The following is a 13,255-nucleotide window of genomic DNA, read 5'->3' as shown; positions in this document are numbered from 1 at the left end:
CCTCTCCTGTGGTGTCAGAGTAACAACACCTCTCTGTTCAACATAGACCAAGGTAGACCGAGGTGTGTCCCAACTACATTCCCTCTCCCAATACTTTCTCCTCTCCTCCTCCTCTCTCCCAGGACATTCCTCGTCCATCTCACCAGTCTTCTTCTCTCTTTACCCTGTCTCAACCATCTTATCACTCCCCCTCGAACCCTCCCAAACCTCTTCTCCAACTCCCTTATGTCATTCGCTCTCTCTCCTTCCCCTCCATCCCAAACTCCCCCCACTTTTCATTTCCCCATCTCGTTTGCTACTCTAAGTCCCCCCCACGCCAACCCTCTCCCCTTCTTTCCCTCTTCCATTCTCTCACCCTCTCTTCTCCGCTCCCATCTCACCCCTCACATCACCCAAGGTATGTGGACCGTGACCATCTCAGATCTTCTGCCCACAGCGCACAAGCTCCACCTCAACCCCCAAGGCCACCCACTTCCCCTCGGCTCTGTGCCTTTGACACCTAAGCTTTGAGAGTTAAAGACAAGAAGAAGTGAAAACCAGACACGACACAGGAAGTTAAAATGAACTTTAGAAGTTTAATGTCAAGAGGTGGTGTCACTATTACCCTTGGGGTACGATCCCTGGCAGGATTGCCACTACTAAGCTCCTGAGTGAGTAATCCAGGGGCATTAATAAGAGTGGCAGAGCAGGCCTCAGCTGCAGGTCTAGCTCTCCATCTCAAACAAGGTGGTGGATAGGGTGGGGGTCATACCAGACACAGAGAAAAAGCAATGGTGTTACACTGCATGTAGGCCAGGTTCTGAGGGAGATCTTAACCTGCCCCCCTGACGTTGTTGACACCTCCTCAGCACCACCCCCTCATCTTTCCCACAGGGTCTCCTCACACCTCTCTTCCTCAACTGACCAATCAGCAAAGGAGCAGGATGTGTGATTCCAATTCAGAGTACAACCCGCCCTCCCCTCCTCACCAAGCAAGTCCTTGCTACCTCCAGGAGATGGAGAGGCGTCACCTCACTCAACACTGGACACCCCTGGGTGGTGGTCAAATGTTTGATGGGGTGCGGTGCTCACCACAACGGGAGGGGTCCTGTTGAAGTGCCCCCAGGTTCTAAGAGTGAAACACATTTTTGGAAGTTCCTTCACATCCCCTCCCCCCCAACCACCCTCTGTTGGCTCTTCCTCCCTTCTACTGACCACTCACTCACCCTCACCCACCTCCAACCCCAATGAGACTCTCCATCACTGGCAGGGCTTCACACTGCTGCAAGGATGATTGAGCTCTTAGGGAGGGAGTTAGAGGAGTCGAGGGGGCAGCCGCCAGGAGGAGGCAAGCTGGCAAGGTGGTGAACAGGAGGGGTTGAGGGAGGAAGACAAGGTAGGGAGAGAATGGGTGCTGAGGGAGGGAAGGAGGTTGACAGAGGGAAGGTGGGGTTTGCTGGAGAAAGGCAAGGGAGGAAAGGAGGAATTGAAGGATGGAGGGAACGGTGGTTTTGAGGGAGGGCAAAGTGGGCAGAGAAGAATAGGGAGGAAAGGAAAGGGGAAAAAGACAGCTTGGGTAAGTGAAGAAAGGGAAATTTGACCCTATCCCTGGATTTTGGAGGCCTTGGAGTCTTGAATGAGGATCGTTTGACTGTGTCCATCGCTCACCCTTTCCACATCGTTACATTAAACATTATAAAGCAATACAAAAGTACAAAAGAGAACCAAGCTCGGAAGTGAGGTGGAGCCCAGTCTGTGTCAGCCAGTAGCGATTAATATTCAACTGTTTTTTTTTCTTATCTCCACTGGGGAAACCAGGCCGATCCCGAAACCGGGAGTCCACTGGTGCAGTTAAATTCGCTCATCTTCAATATGAAGACAACAGGCCAATTGGTCTCTCCATCCTGCGTGCAACTGTGCCCACTCCGGCCTCCTGAGGACATCTTTGCGCCTACGTGCCATTGATAGCGTGGGGAGGGGTCTCAGAATTCATTCTTCCTCCAGCAGCTCGGCCGAAGTCTCCCCTCCCCGGAAAAGGGAAGGGTCACGGGTCCAAGAGTTTCAGCGGTTGCCACAGGAACCGGGACTGCTTGTGGCGGAGGTGAAGCCGAGACCTCAAAGTGCAAACAATAAGGGCCAGAAGTCCGGGAGATCCTCGGCCAATGGGGAGAGGGGAAGGAGGGTGAAGGGGTTTGCAAGGGAGAGCGGGCGTCCGAAGGGTGCATCGCCCTACCCACCCCCTCAGTCATCCTCCACCCTTGTTCCTCAGCGGTGCCCGCAGCAGTCAGTTGTGGGCAGAGGCTGGCGGCCTCGCCTGTTTCAACATTGCCTGGATGCTGGAGAGAATCTTCTTCTGGTGCCCAGCTGCAGTGACTCCAATTCGCAGCAGATCTCTGTGGGGGAATCAAACTTCTATCAGCGATACCAGCATCTCCTCTCCTCCCCTCCATCATCCTACACCCCTCCTCCTCTCCTTCCCTGCCTTCCTCCCCTCCCCCATCGTCCTCTCCCATTCCCTCCCTCCCTATCCTCCTCCCCTTCTCTCCCCACCCCTCCCTCCTACCCCTCCCCATCCTCCTCCCATCCCCTCATTCCTTCCCACTCTGCTCTTCTCTTCCCCACTTCCCCTCCTCTCTCTCCTCCATTGTTTTGCTCCCTCCCCTCCTTTTCCTCCTCTCCCTCACCCCTCCCTTCCCCATCCCGTCCTCTCCACCCTTCTCTCTTCATCTTTCTCTCCTTCCTCTTATCCTCTCCCTCTTCCTTCACATTTCCCCTCTCCTCCCTCCTACTCAACCGCCCCCCTCTTCTCCTCCTTCCTGTCCCCTCCGCTCCACCCTCACTGAGTCCCTGCTCCTGGGCACTGCACAGTCCTCACTGAGGGTCGGGAACAGCTTGGAGCCGACCCCACGTGCCTCGGACACCGACAAAACCCTGACTCCCCCCATGTCACTGAGCCATACCTTCCCCTCTTTCCACCCCATCCCCACCCCTCTCGAGAGGTGACCTACTCTGCTGAAATCTGGGCAATGAGGTCGAAGGTTGTGAAGCCAGCGTTGACAAAGTTCTCCTCGTACCGGCCCATCTTTATGGCCCTCAGCCACTCGCCGACGCTGGAGAAGGCAGTGTAGTGAGGACTACCGCGGTCCAGGAGTGGCTGGGAGAGTCTGCGGAGAGAGCGCGGCATCCGTTACTAGCTGTGGCAAATGCCAGTGTCCCAACGCCACCCTCACCCTACCCGGCATCATTCACCTCAGTTGCTCCCTCAAGAAAATGCTTCGCGGCCGCCACCTGTGACAACCTCACAATCACCAATGACAACGATCCCACCAATGACAACCCCGCACGTTTGGTTCTGACGTTGGTCGACAACTGAAATGTGTACAAGGCTGCGGCCTCTATCCACTCATCAGAGGGGGCTGCTCCTTTCCTTACGGTTGCATTTTAGCCCCACCCTCTTCATATTTGGTCATCCAGTACAGAGGTGGGAGCAACAGGGGGCTGGGGGGAGGATGTCCTATTAATTCTGTTCCTGGGGCTGGCGGTTAGCTCTCCGTGGTTCCTAGAGATGGGCAATGAAGGGTTCGACCCAGGCCAACTGCCTGGTAATTTTCTGGGGTGGGGGAGGTGTCCATATATGGATAACCCTGAAGAAAGAACACAGTGTCTATGGGATCCATGGAGGTGTTCTAGGACTGCTGGGCACCACGGGAGGCACATATCATATTAGATGAGCAGATGAGAGGGCGCACAGGAGCAAGATGCACCAGCTGGTTGAGTGGTTTAATAGCAACACCTTGCACTCAACGTCAGTAAGACCAAAGAACTGATTGTGGACTTCAGAAAGGGTAAGACAAGGGAACACGTCAATCCTCATAGAAGGGTCGAAGAGTGGAGAGAGTGAGCAGTTTCCAGTTCCAGGGTGTCAATATCTCCGAGGATCTAACCTGGATCCTGCTTATCAATGCAGCTACGTTTCATCAGCAGTTTGAGGAGATTTGGTATGTCTCCAGAAACACACGCAATTTTCTACAGATGTACCGTGGAGAGCATTCTAACTGGCTGCATCACCGTCTGGTGTGAGGGAGGGGGGGGGGTTGCAGCTACTGCACAGGATCAAAATAAGCTGCAGAGAGCTGTAAACTCAGTCAGCTCCATCATGGGCGCCAGCCTCTGTAGTGTCCAGGACATCTTCAAGGAGCAATGCCTCAGAAAGGCAGCATCCATCATTAAAGACCCCCATTTCCCAGGTCATGCCCTCTTCTCATTGTTACCATCAGGGAGGAGGGTACAGGAGTCTGAAGGCTCACACTCAATGATTCAGGAACAGCTTCTTCCCCTCGGCCATTGGATTTCTAAATGGACATTGAACCCACGAACACTACCTCACTACTTTTCTTTAATTTCTATTCTGCAGTACCTATTTAACTATCTAATATATATAGTTAATATAATTCATATCTTTTCCCTCTATTATGTATTACATTGCACTGCTGCTGCAAAGACAACAAATTTCACAACATATGTCGGTGACATTAAACCTGATTCTGAACACGTAGTTTCATCTGTGCTAGTCACTGTTATTGCCACTAACATTTTTGTTGCACAGTACAGTAACATAGAAGTTGAAATTAATCTATATTTATAAGAAAAAATGCCTCAAACCTCCTTCGTGGAGGGGGGGAGCTACCTCGTGAGAAGGTCAGCGTAAAGCCTCATTAATTCTTTCAGCTCTCTGGGATCTGAGAACCTCCAGGCAGGGCTGTCATCGATTTGAGGAGACGAGTTATGTCACCACAGTTTTCTACAGATAGACTGCGGAGAGCATCAATGGCTGGGGCAGGGCACTGCACCAGATCAGGAAAAGCTGCAGGAAGTTGCAAACGTTCGCTTTGCGGGAGGAGCCGGGGAGTGGTAGCAGATGGTTGCCTCTCTGACTGGAGGCCTGTGACGAGTGGAGTGCCTCAGGGGCCGGTGCTGGGTCCTTTGTAGTTTGTCATCTATATCAGCGATCTGGATGGTAACGTGGTTAACGGGATCAAGTTTGCGGATGGCGTCAAGATTGGGGGTGCAGTGGACAGCGAGGAAGACTACCAAAGCTTGCAGAGGGATCTGCACCGGCTGGGAAAGTGGGCTGAAAAACGGAAGGTGGAATTTAATGCATCAAGGGCGAGGTGTTGCACATCATTAGGACCAACCAGGGTTGGCCTTACACAGGGAGTAGTAGGGCATTGAGGAGTGCAGTGGAACAGAGTTAGGAAAACAGACCAGCAACGTCCTTGTAAATTTTCTCTGTACTCTTTGAATATTATTTACATCGTTCCTGTCAGTCAGTGACTAAAAACTGTACACAATACTCCGAATCAGACCTCACCAACATCTTATACAACTTCAATGTAACATCCCATCTCCTGTACTCAATACCTTGAGTTATGAAGGCCAAGTGCCAAAAGCTTTCTTTACAACCCTACCTACCTGCGACGCCACTTTCAATGAATTATGGACCTGTATTCCCACAGTGATTCAGCATAGAAAAGGCCCTTTGGGACAATCCGGCCAGCAAGCCACTGACATAACCCTACTCTAATTGCAGGACCATTTACAATGACCAATTAACACACCTTTGGACTCTGGGAGGAAACCAGAGCACCCGGAGGAAACCCACACAGTCACGGGGAGAACATACAAACTCCTTACAGGCAGTGGCAGGAATTGAACCCGGGTCACCAGTACTGTAAAGTGTCGTGCTCACCACTACGCTACCACTCCGCCCCACATAGGCAAATAAATGAAAGAAAAATGGAGGGAAGGCATTAGACCAGCAGTCCCCAACCACCGGGCCGCGAGGAAACAATATGATTTGTCGATATGAAACAATATGAGTCAGCTGCACCTTTCCTCATTGGTTGGGGACCCCTGCGTTAGACTGTAGTGTAGTGGTACAGTACCAGATTCAATTCCCACTGTTCCCTGTAAGGAGTTTGTACATTCTCCCTGTGACCACGTGGGTTTCCTCCGGGCGCTCCGGTTTCCTCCCGCAGTCTAAGACCAGTGGTCAGTAGGTTAACTGGTCATTGCAAATTGTCCTGTGATTAGGGCGAGGGTTAAATCGGGGCACTGCTGGGGGTTGCAGCCAGAAGGGCTTCTTCCGTGCTATATCTCGATAAAAGGTCAGCACTACATTATGGACTGATGAAGCTCTGCTGAGCTGTATCGTTTTAAGAAACGTCAGCCAATCGGTCCCTTCAACCTAGCCCCATCACTCTGACTATACCCCTAAACTTCAACTCCTTTCCTTTCCCAAATTCGTCCTTAAATTCACACATTTAACCCCCTCAAACACGAGGAAATCTGCAGATGCCGGAAATTCAAGCAACACACAAAGATGCTGGTGGAACGCGGCAGGCCAGATAGCATCCATGATGGATGCTGTCTGGCCTGCTGCGTTCCACCAGCATTTTGTGTGTGACATTTAGCCCCCTCCTCTTTAATGGATATCCAAGTGGAAACTCTTCCACCCAAAAGATGTCGTATATGGAACAGGTTGCCAAGGAAGTGTTTGAGGCAAGTACATTAGTATTGATCAGCACTTAAGATAGGCACATGAGGAAATGGGACTACTTTAGACAGTCCTACGAGCCTGCCAGTGTACGACTCCTAGCAGAGGCGGGACTCACGTTCCTAACTCCCGGGTCACGATCTTCAGGCTGGCGGGGTTGCGGATGAGCTTGTCCAGGGCGCTGACGATCTGGACGAAGCGCGGCCTGGTGTTGCGGTCCTTCTGCCAGCAGTCCAGCATCAGCTGGTGCAGGGAGGCAGGGCAGTCTGTGGGCGGCGGCAGCCGGTAGTCCTGCTCGATGGCGTTGATCACCTGGGGGAGGGGGAGCGACAACGGTGAGGACACAGACCCCGTTCCCTCAGACACCCTCACACCAGTTTCTCGGCGCCTGCCCCTCTCCACGTATCCACCACCCCTGAATTCACTTTCCTGGATGTTGATGACCACTCCTGTGAGGTATTTCAGACAGACCTTTAGCCAGCGTATATACCCAGCAAGCAAGGACAGCTAATTCTGATTCTTTCACGGGCATTAGTGAAACGGGCAGGTTTTTAACCACAATTCACTCATTTTTGTGACCGCCACTGTGATTGTTTTCTCCCCTTGGAATAAACCGTGAGCAGCACAGTGGCAAAGTGGGTAGAGCCACTGACTCAGAGCTCCCAGGGGCCAAGTCCAATTCCGACCCCCGGCGCTGGGCGCGTCCGCGTGCATACGTGTGAGAATATGCATTGTGCATTTGCGCATGTGTGCCTGCATGTGTTTCTACGTGCATATGCGCGTGCACGTGCGTGTCTCACTGTGTGCATCTCTCTCTCTCTGTGCGCATCTCTGCCCACGTGTCTGCGCGTCTCCACGTATCGAGTTTGCTCATTCTCCCTGCGGCCGCATGGGTTTCTACCCCGGGTGCACTGTTTTCCTCCCATAAGATGACGACATGTAGGGTCGTTGGGGTAACTGCCCCCCTCCCTGCAGCGTGTGGGTGAGGAGTGAAATCTGGGGAGGGTCTATGGGAATGTGGGGACAGTAAGATCGGGTAGGTAGTAATAAGTGGCTGATGGTCGACACCAACTCAGTGGGCCGAATGGCTGCTTTCTGTGATTCTATGACAGAGCAGAGTCTGGGTGCAACCTTCCCCCATTAACAGCTCCAGAAGCCAAATCGGGAATTGTCCCAGACTGCTCGAGCGCACAGTATGGCAGTACTTACGTCCTGGTTGGACATGTCCCAGTAGGGTCTCTCGCCAAATGACATCACCTCCCACATGACAATGCCATAACTCCACACGTCGCTCGCCGTGGTGAACTTGCGGAAGGCGATGGCTTCGGGAGCTGTCCAGCGGATCGGAATCTTTCCACCCTGTGGCCGAGAGGGGAAGTGGTCAGCCCGGGTGAAGGGAAGAGGAGGATGGAGAAACATGGGAAGAGTAGGAAGAGGGAGAGGCTGTTCAGCCCCCATTCCATACTATCCCCGTTGATCCTCAATATCATGTTCCCGCTCCATCCCCACACACCTTCCATATCTGAACAGGAAGAAATCATCTAGTCCTTGCTGACCAAGATTTCCATCTACACTAATATTCTACAACATTCCCAAAGACTGTACCATTCACTGTAAAATCTCCTAAATAGTTCCTTTCAATCTTCTTCACTCAGTTTCACTCACCCCATCACTGAAATGTCCCACAACCTATGGACTCACTTTTAAGGATTTTTCATTTCATGTTCTTGATAGTTATTGCTTATTTATTATTCCTCCAAGAGGACCACAGCTTTGCTGTGGTTTGAAGGCTTGCGTGCCTCAATGACCTGGAGAGCTATATTGGCTGGAGTCAGGGCTTCATGCTTTGGTTCTTGGTAGGGTCACCCATGCCAAACAGGCCAAAGGGTCTTGGCTTCCACAAGGTCACCCCGCCTTGGAGTGAGAAAATTTCTGCTAATCCTCATCCTAGATCTTGGACCTGTGACTCCTGGTTCCGGATCTCCCACCCGAGGGAAACACTGTCCCACACACCCTGTCTGTCCAATCCAGATAGAACTCCGTACCCTTCCACTAGATCTGCTTCTCATTCATCTACACCTCAGCGAACATGGGCCTGATTCCTCCAATCCCTCACGTTGTACTTTAATGATCTGGATTATGGGAATTGATGGCTTTGTGACCAAGCTTGCAGATAGGTGGAGGGGAAGTAGTGTTAAGGAAGCAGGGAGACTTCAGAAGAACTTGGACAGGATGGGAGAAAGGAGTGGCAGATGGAATACAGGATAGAAAACTGTGCAATTATTCTCTTTGGAACGAAGAGTAAAGATGCAACTATTTTCTAAACAGAAAGAGAACTGGAGGTGCAAAAGGATTTGGAAGTCCTTGTGTAGGACTCCCGAAAGGTTAACTTGTAGGTTGAATTGGTAGTAAGGAAGGCAAATGCATTCCATTTCAAGAGGACTAGAATATAAAAGCAAAGATGTAATGCTGAAGCTTAATAAGGCATTAGTCGGACCACATCTGGAGTACTGTGAGCAATTTTGGGCCCCATATCGGAGGAAGAACATGCTGGCATTGGACAGGGTCCAGAGGAGGTTTACAAGAATAACCTCGGTGATGAAAGGGTTAACATAAGAGGAGTATTTATAGGCCTCTATAGGCCTCTATTCACTGAAGTTTAGAAGAACGAGAGGGTTCTCTTTGAAATCTAATGAACTTTGAAAGGTCTGGATTGAGTGAACCTGGAGAGGTTGTTACCAGGAGTGGGAAAGTCTAGGATCCAAGGGCATAACCTCACAATAAAAGGATGTCCCTTTAGAACGAAGATGAGAAGGAACTTACTTCAGAGGGTGGCGAATCCGTGGAATTCATTGCTACAAAGGGCTGTTAAAAGGCCAAGTTACTGGATATTTTTATGGCAAAGACTGATAGGTTCTTGATTGATAAGGGTATCAAAGATCATGGGGTGAAAGCAAGAGAATGGGGTTGAGAGGGATAATAAGTCAGCCATTGTCGAACAGTACAGACTTGATGGGCCAAACGTCCTTTTTTTCCTCCTATGTCATGCACGTTAGGCCCCTAATTCAGGGAGCAGTCTGGTGAACCTTCACTATGCCTCTTCCATGGAAAGTGCGTCACTCCCTGCATGATGAGATTAAATCTGCAGTCAAACGCTCCAGATGTGGTCATGCCAAGGCTCTGTCTAACTGCAGCCAGACATCCTTGAAACTGGAATTGGTTGATTGAGGTACAGTGGCGAAACGTGGCTTTGCTTACCATCCATACAGATCTTATTATCACACACGTCATCATCATGAGCCGTGTCGTGGGACCTGGCTGATCACGGTCTTTCCATGACCATGATTGTTCTTAGTTAATTTTTCCCCAATAGAAGTGGTTTGCCATTGCCTTCTTCTGGGCTGACCCGAGCCATTATCAATACTCTTCAGAGATTGTCTGCCTGGTGTCAGTGGTCACATAACCAGGACTTGTGATATGTACCAGCTGCTCATACGACCACCCACCACCAGCTCCCATGGCTTCACATGACCCTGATCGGTGGGGGGGGGGGGGGGAGCTAATCAGGTGCTACAGCTTGCCCAAGGCGACCTGCCGTCTTGCAGAGGGAATGAGCGCCCTACACCTCCATTGGTGGAGACATATCTCCACCCTACCACCCTATCACATCATCACACCAAGGAAAAGCGATGAGAAAGGGAAAATTCTTGCTCCTGTAACTTAAAGCCTCTTGCATTGAGGGCCAATATACCATCTGCTTCTTAATTGCTTGCTATCTTGGTATGTTATGTTTGCTCTGAGAGACTGAGCACCAGGTTTCCTAAACCATCCTCATGCCATAATAAACTGCCATTCTGTCTCCCTAACAAAGTGGTAATCTCCACCTTAAACTGTATCTGCCACATATCTGCCCACTCAGGCAGCTTGTCTAAGACATGAGGTAATAAGAGCAGGAGTAGGCCACTCGGCTCACCTGCCCAAGGCTTTGTCTTCGGTGTCAGCTCCCAGTCGCTCTCTCTCCTCTAATCTTCCAAACATTAATCACCCCTCACCTGCAGCCACTTCCACCCGCCTAGCCCCCACAATTCTCCAGGGAAGAGATCGAAGATTCAACACCCTCAGCAGGAAATCCAAATTCCAAGGCACTAACATCTTGAACAACCTGTCTTAGGCCCAACATATAGAAGTATGGGCATGACTAGCCCAGTGGTATTTATACCCCCATAGTCCATCCCTCCTGATTGGATGAGCACTAACCAATCAGGTTTCTGCTCTCCCACCTTGCTTACAATTGAATTCCAGTTCTTACTTAGAACGAGACCTTTGTCTTTGTGGAAATTCCTTTCATCTTGTATTATTTCAATGGCTTCCTTCACCAGATGGTCCCAAAAGCCACTGGCCCGGCACAGTAGTTCTGTGCCGTCAAAGTCAACCCTATGGCCATTGCGAATTCAGTGTTCTGCTACCGCTGATTTCTCTGGGTAACCCAAACAGATACACCTCCTGTGCTCCTCGATGCCAGTTTCCACTGTGCATCTCATCTGGCTGACGTACGCTGCTCCACATTCACAGGGAATCCTGTAAAGGCTAGCCAGCCTGAGTCCCAGGTCATCTTTGACCCACCTAAGATGTGACCTGAGCTTGCTATTTTCTTACTACTTTGTTTAACTGTGCGAAAACTATTTTGGAGCCAGAGAGTCTCCCTGAGGAAATAAGACGATACACGATGTTCCAACAGAATGGCTACAAGGTGAAGGAAATCAAAAGGGCTGACAGAGAAACCAGGAAACATAACAAGAGGAGAAACCCGTCACTACCGCCTGCTTTCCCAATATTTCCATGGTTTCTGGAAGGATCGCCAGGATCCTGAAGTAATACGGGATTCATATCATCCACAAACCCATAAGGAAACCCAAGTGACAGAGTATTCAACTGTGAACAAGGTGGGAGAGCAGTAACTTAAGCTGGGTGTATAAATACCACCGGCCTAGACATGCCCAGGCTACATCCTGAAGGTGGCAGAGTTTGTCATCGAAACAAGTTATAATTGATACCTATATCCGACTGGAAACCAGAGAAGAGCTTATTCATAACAAACCAATTGTTTGGAATCAAATGACCTTGCCTAGTACCTCAGGTCTGGGTGTGCCTGCATCACCGCGCCACCCCAGCTGTCTCTGGCACTCCTCTGCCACCTGTCTCACACCCCTCTCGCCTTCCACCCCACCCTCACCATTCCTGACATATACCAGAGTTACAAACTCGCTCTCCACTCTACATTGTCAAATACAGTACTGTGCAAAGGTCTTAGGCACCCTAGCTATATATACAAATGCCCAAGACTTTTGCACGGTACTTCAGTCATAATGAAGCAACGTCAGTGCGTCTAGTTTCTTAGAAGCTTAAGAACATTTGGCAAGTCACCCACTACACTGTGACAAACTTCTACAGATGTACTGTGGGACATATCTGACCAGTTGTATCAAATCCAATGCACAGGAAGCCAAGAGGCCGTAGAGAGGAGTGGACACGGCCAGGTCCACCACGGGCACAACCCTCCCCACTACTGACTGCACCTACAGGAGGCACTGCCCCAAGAAGGTGGCACCTTCCAAAGATTCCCACAACTTCTCAGGCAGGAGGTACAGAAGCCTGAAGTCCCACACCACTAGGCTCAGAAAACAGCTACTTTTATCAGGTTCTTGAGTGAGCTGCACAACCCTAACCCTACCTTAGCAACAGAACACATGGGCCTCTGGCACTGCCACAGACTTCTTTCCAAATCTGCTTTTGTCACAGCTCCTTGTTCTACTGATAATTTTTTACTATCCCCCCCCCACTCCCTTGCTTAAGTCATGCATAAATTGTATATAGATTATGTTCTGTGCTATCTGTAGGGGGTTTGTGATGCTGCTGCAAGCACGTTCTCCATTGTACTTGTGCACCTGACGATAAACTTGAGATAGACCTGCTTCCTCACAAATCACAATCCCACTCAGAGTTGGGTTGTCAGCAGACTTTGAAAGGCAACGTTCTGTCCCCTCATCCGGCCATTGGGGTACAATTTGAAAATCAGGGCTGGGGGGGGGTTGCTCACTTTGGTAACACTCTTAACATTACCTGACACACCAGCAAAGTCCCACAAGAGGCAGAGAGGTCAATGGTCGGGGGAGGGGAGACAGTAGGGTGGTGAGATGGAGAATAGGGAGAAGGGTGGAGACGCGAGGAAATGTGACAGGGAGGAAAGGGGGTGAATGGCAGGAGGTACAGGGGCGGGGATGGGAGAGTCTGGAGGAGAGGCGAGATGGGGAGGGAGGGAGGAGGGAGAGGAGATGAACTGAAGCAGTTACGGTTTGAGAGGTAAGATGGGAGTCGGGATGGTGGGGAGAAGTCAGTAAGGGTAACGGGAGGGGAAGTAGACCACAGGGATACTGGGACGGGGAACAAGAGCCTTACCAGGGAGCTGGTGTAGGTCGGGTCCGAGGAGTTCTCCTCCAGGAAGCGGGACAGGCCGAAGTCAGACACCTTACACACCAAGTTGCTGTTAACCAGAATGTTGCGGGCAGCCAGGTCTCGGTGCACGTAACTCATGTCTGACAGGTATTTCATTCCCGAGGCGATTCCCCGCAGCATGCCCACCAGCTGGATGGGGGTAAATTGCCCGTCGTTCAGCTGTGGGGGGGGGGGGGGAGAAACAGGCATAGAAACACGTTACAAAAC

The 13,255-nt window shown here is 50.8% G+C and overlaps 1 protein-coding gene across 1 annotated transcript in view; it reads right to left on the bottom strand.

The window, feature by feature from the left end:
- Window positions 1–555: 555 nt before the first annotated feature.
- LOC140197817 (ephrin type-B receptor 1-like) overlaps window positions 556–13,255 on the bottom strand; it is a 68,318-nt gene continuing 55,618 nt past the window's right edge. The window contains exons 12-16 of the mRNA XM_072258282.1: window positions 12,992–13,207; window positions 7,745–7,894; window positions 6,654–6,847; window positions 2,988–3,143; window positions 556–2,372 (exon numbers count right to left, since the gene is read on the bottom strand). Of these exons, the coding sequence (XP_072114383.1) occupies window positions 2,264–2,372; window positions 2,988–3,143; window positions 6,654–6,847; window positions 7,745–7,894; window positions 12,992–13,207 (825 nt within the window). The 3' untranslated portion in view covers window positions 556–2,263. The remainder of the gene's footprint in view (window positions 2,373–2,987; window positions 3,144–6,653; window positions 6,848–7,744; window positions 7,895–12,991; window positions 13,208–13,255) is intronic.

The sequence above is a fragment of the Mobula birostris genome, chromosome 5 (assembly GCF_030028105.1).
Source record: "Mobula birostris isolate sMobBir1 chromosome 5, sMobBir1.hap1, whole genome shotgun sequence".
NCBI lineage: Eukaryota > Metazoa > Chordata > Chondrichthyes > Myliobatiformes > Myliobatidae > Mobula > Mobula birostris.
Note: the sequence above shows the minus strand (reverse complement) of the source record. Positions and strands in the feature narration are given on the sequence as shown.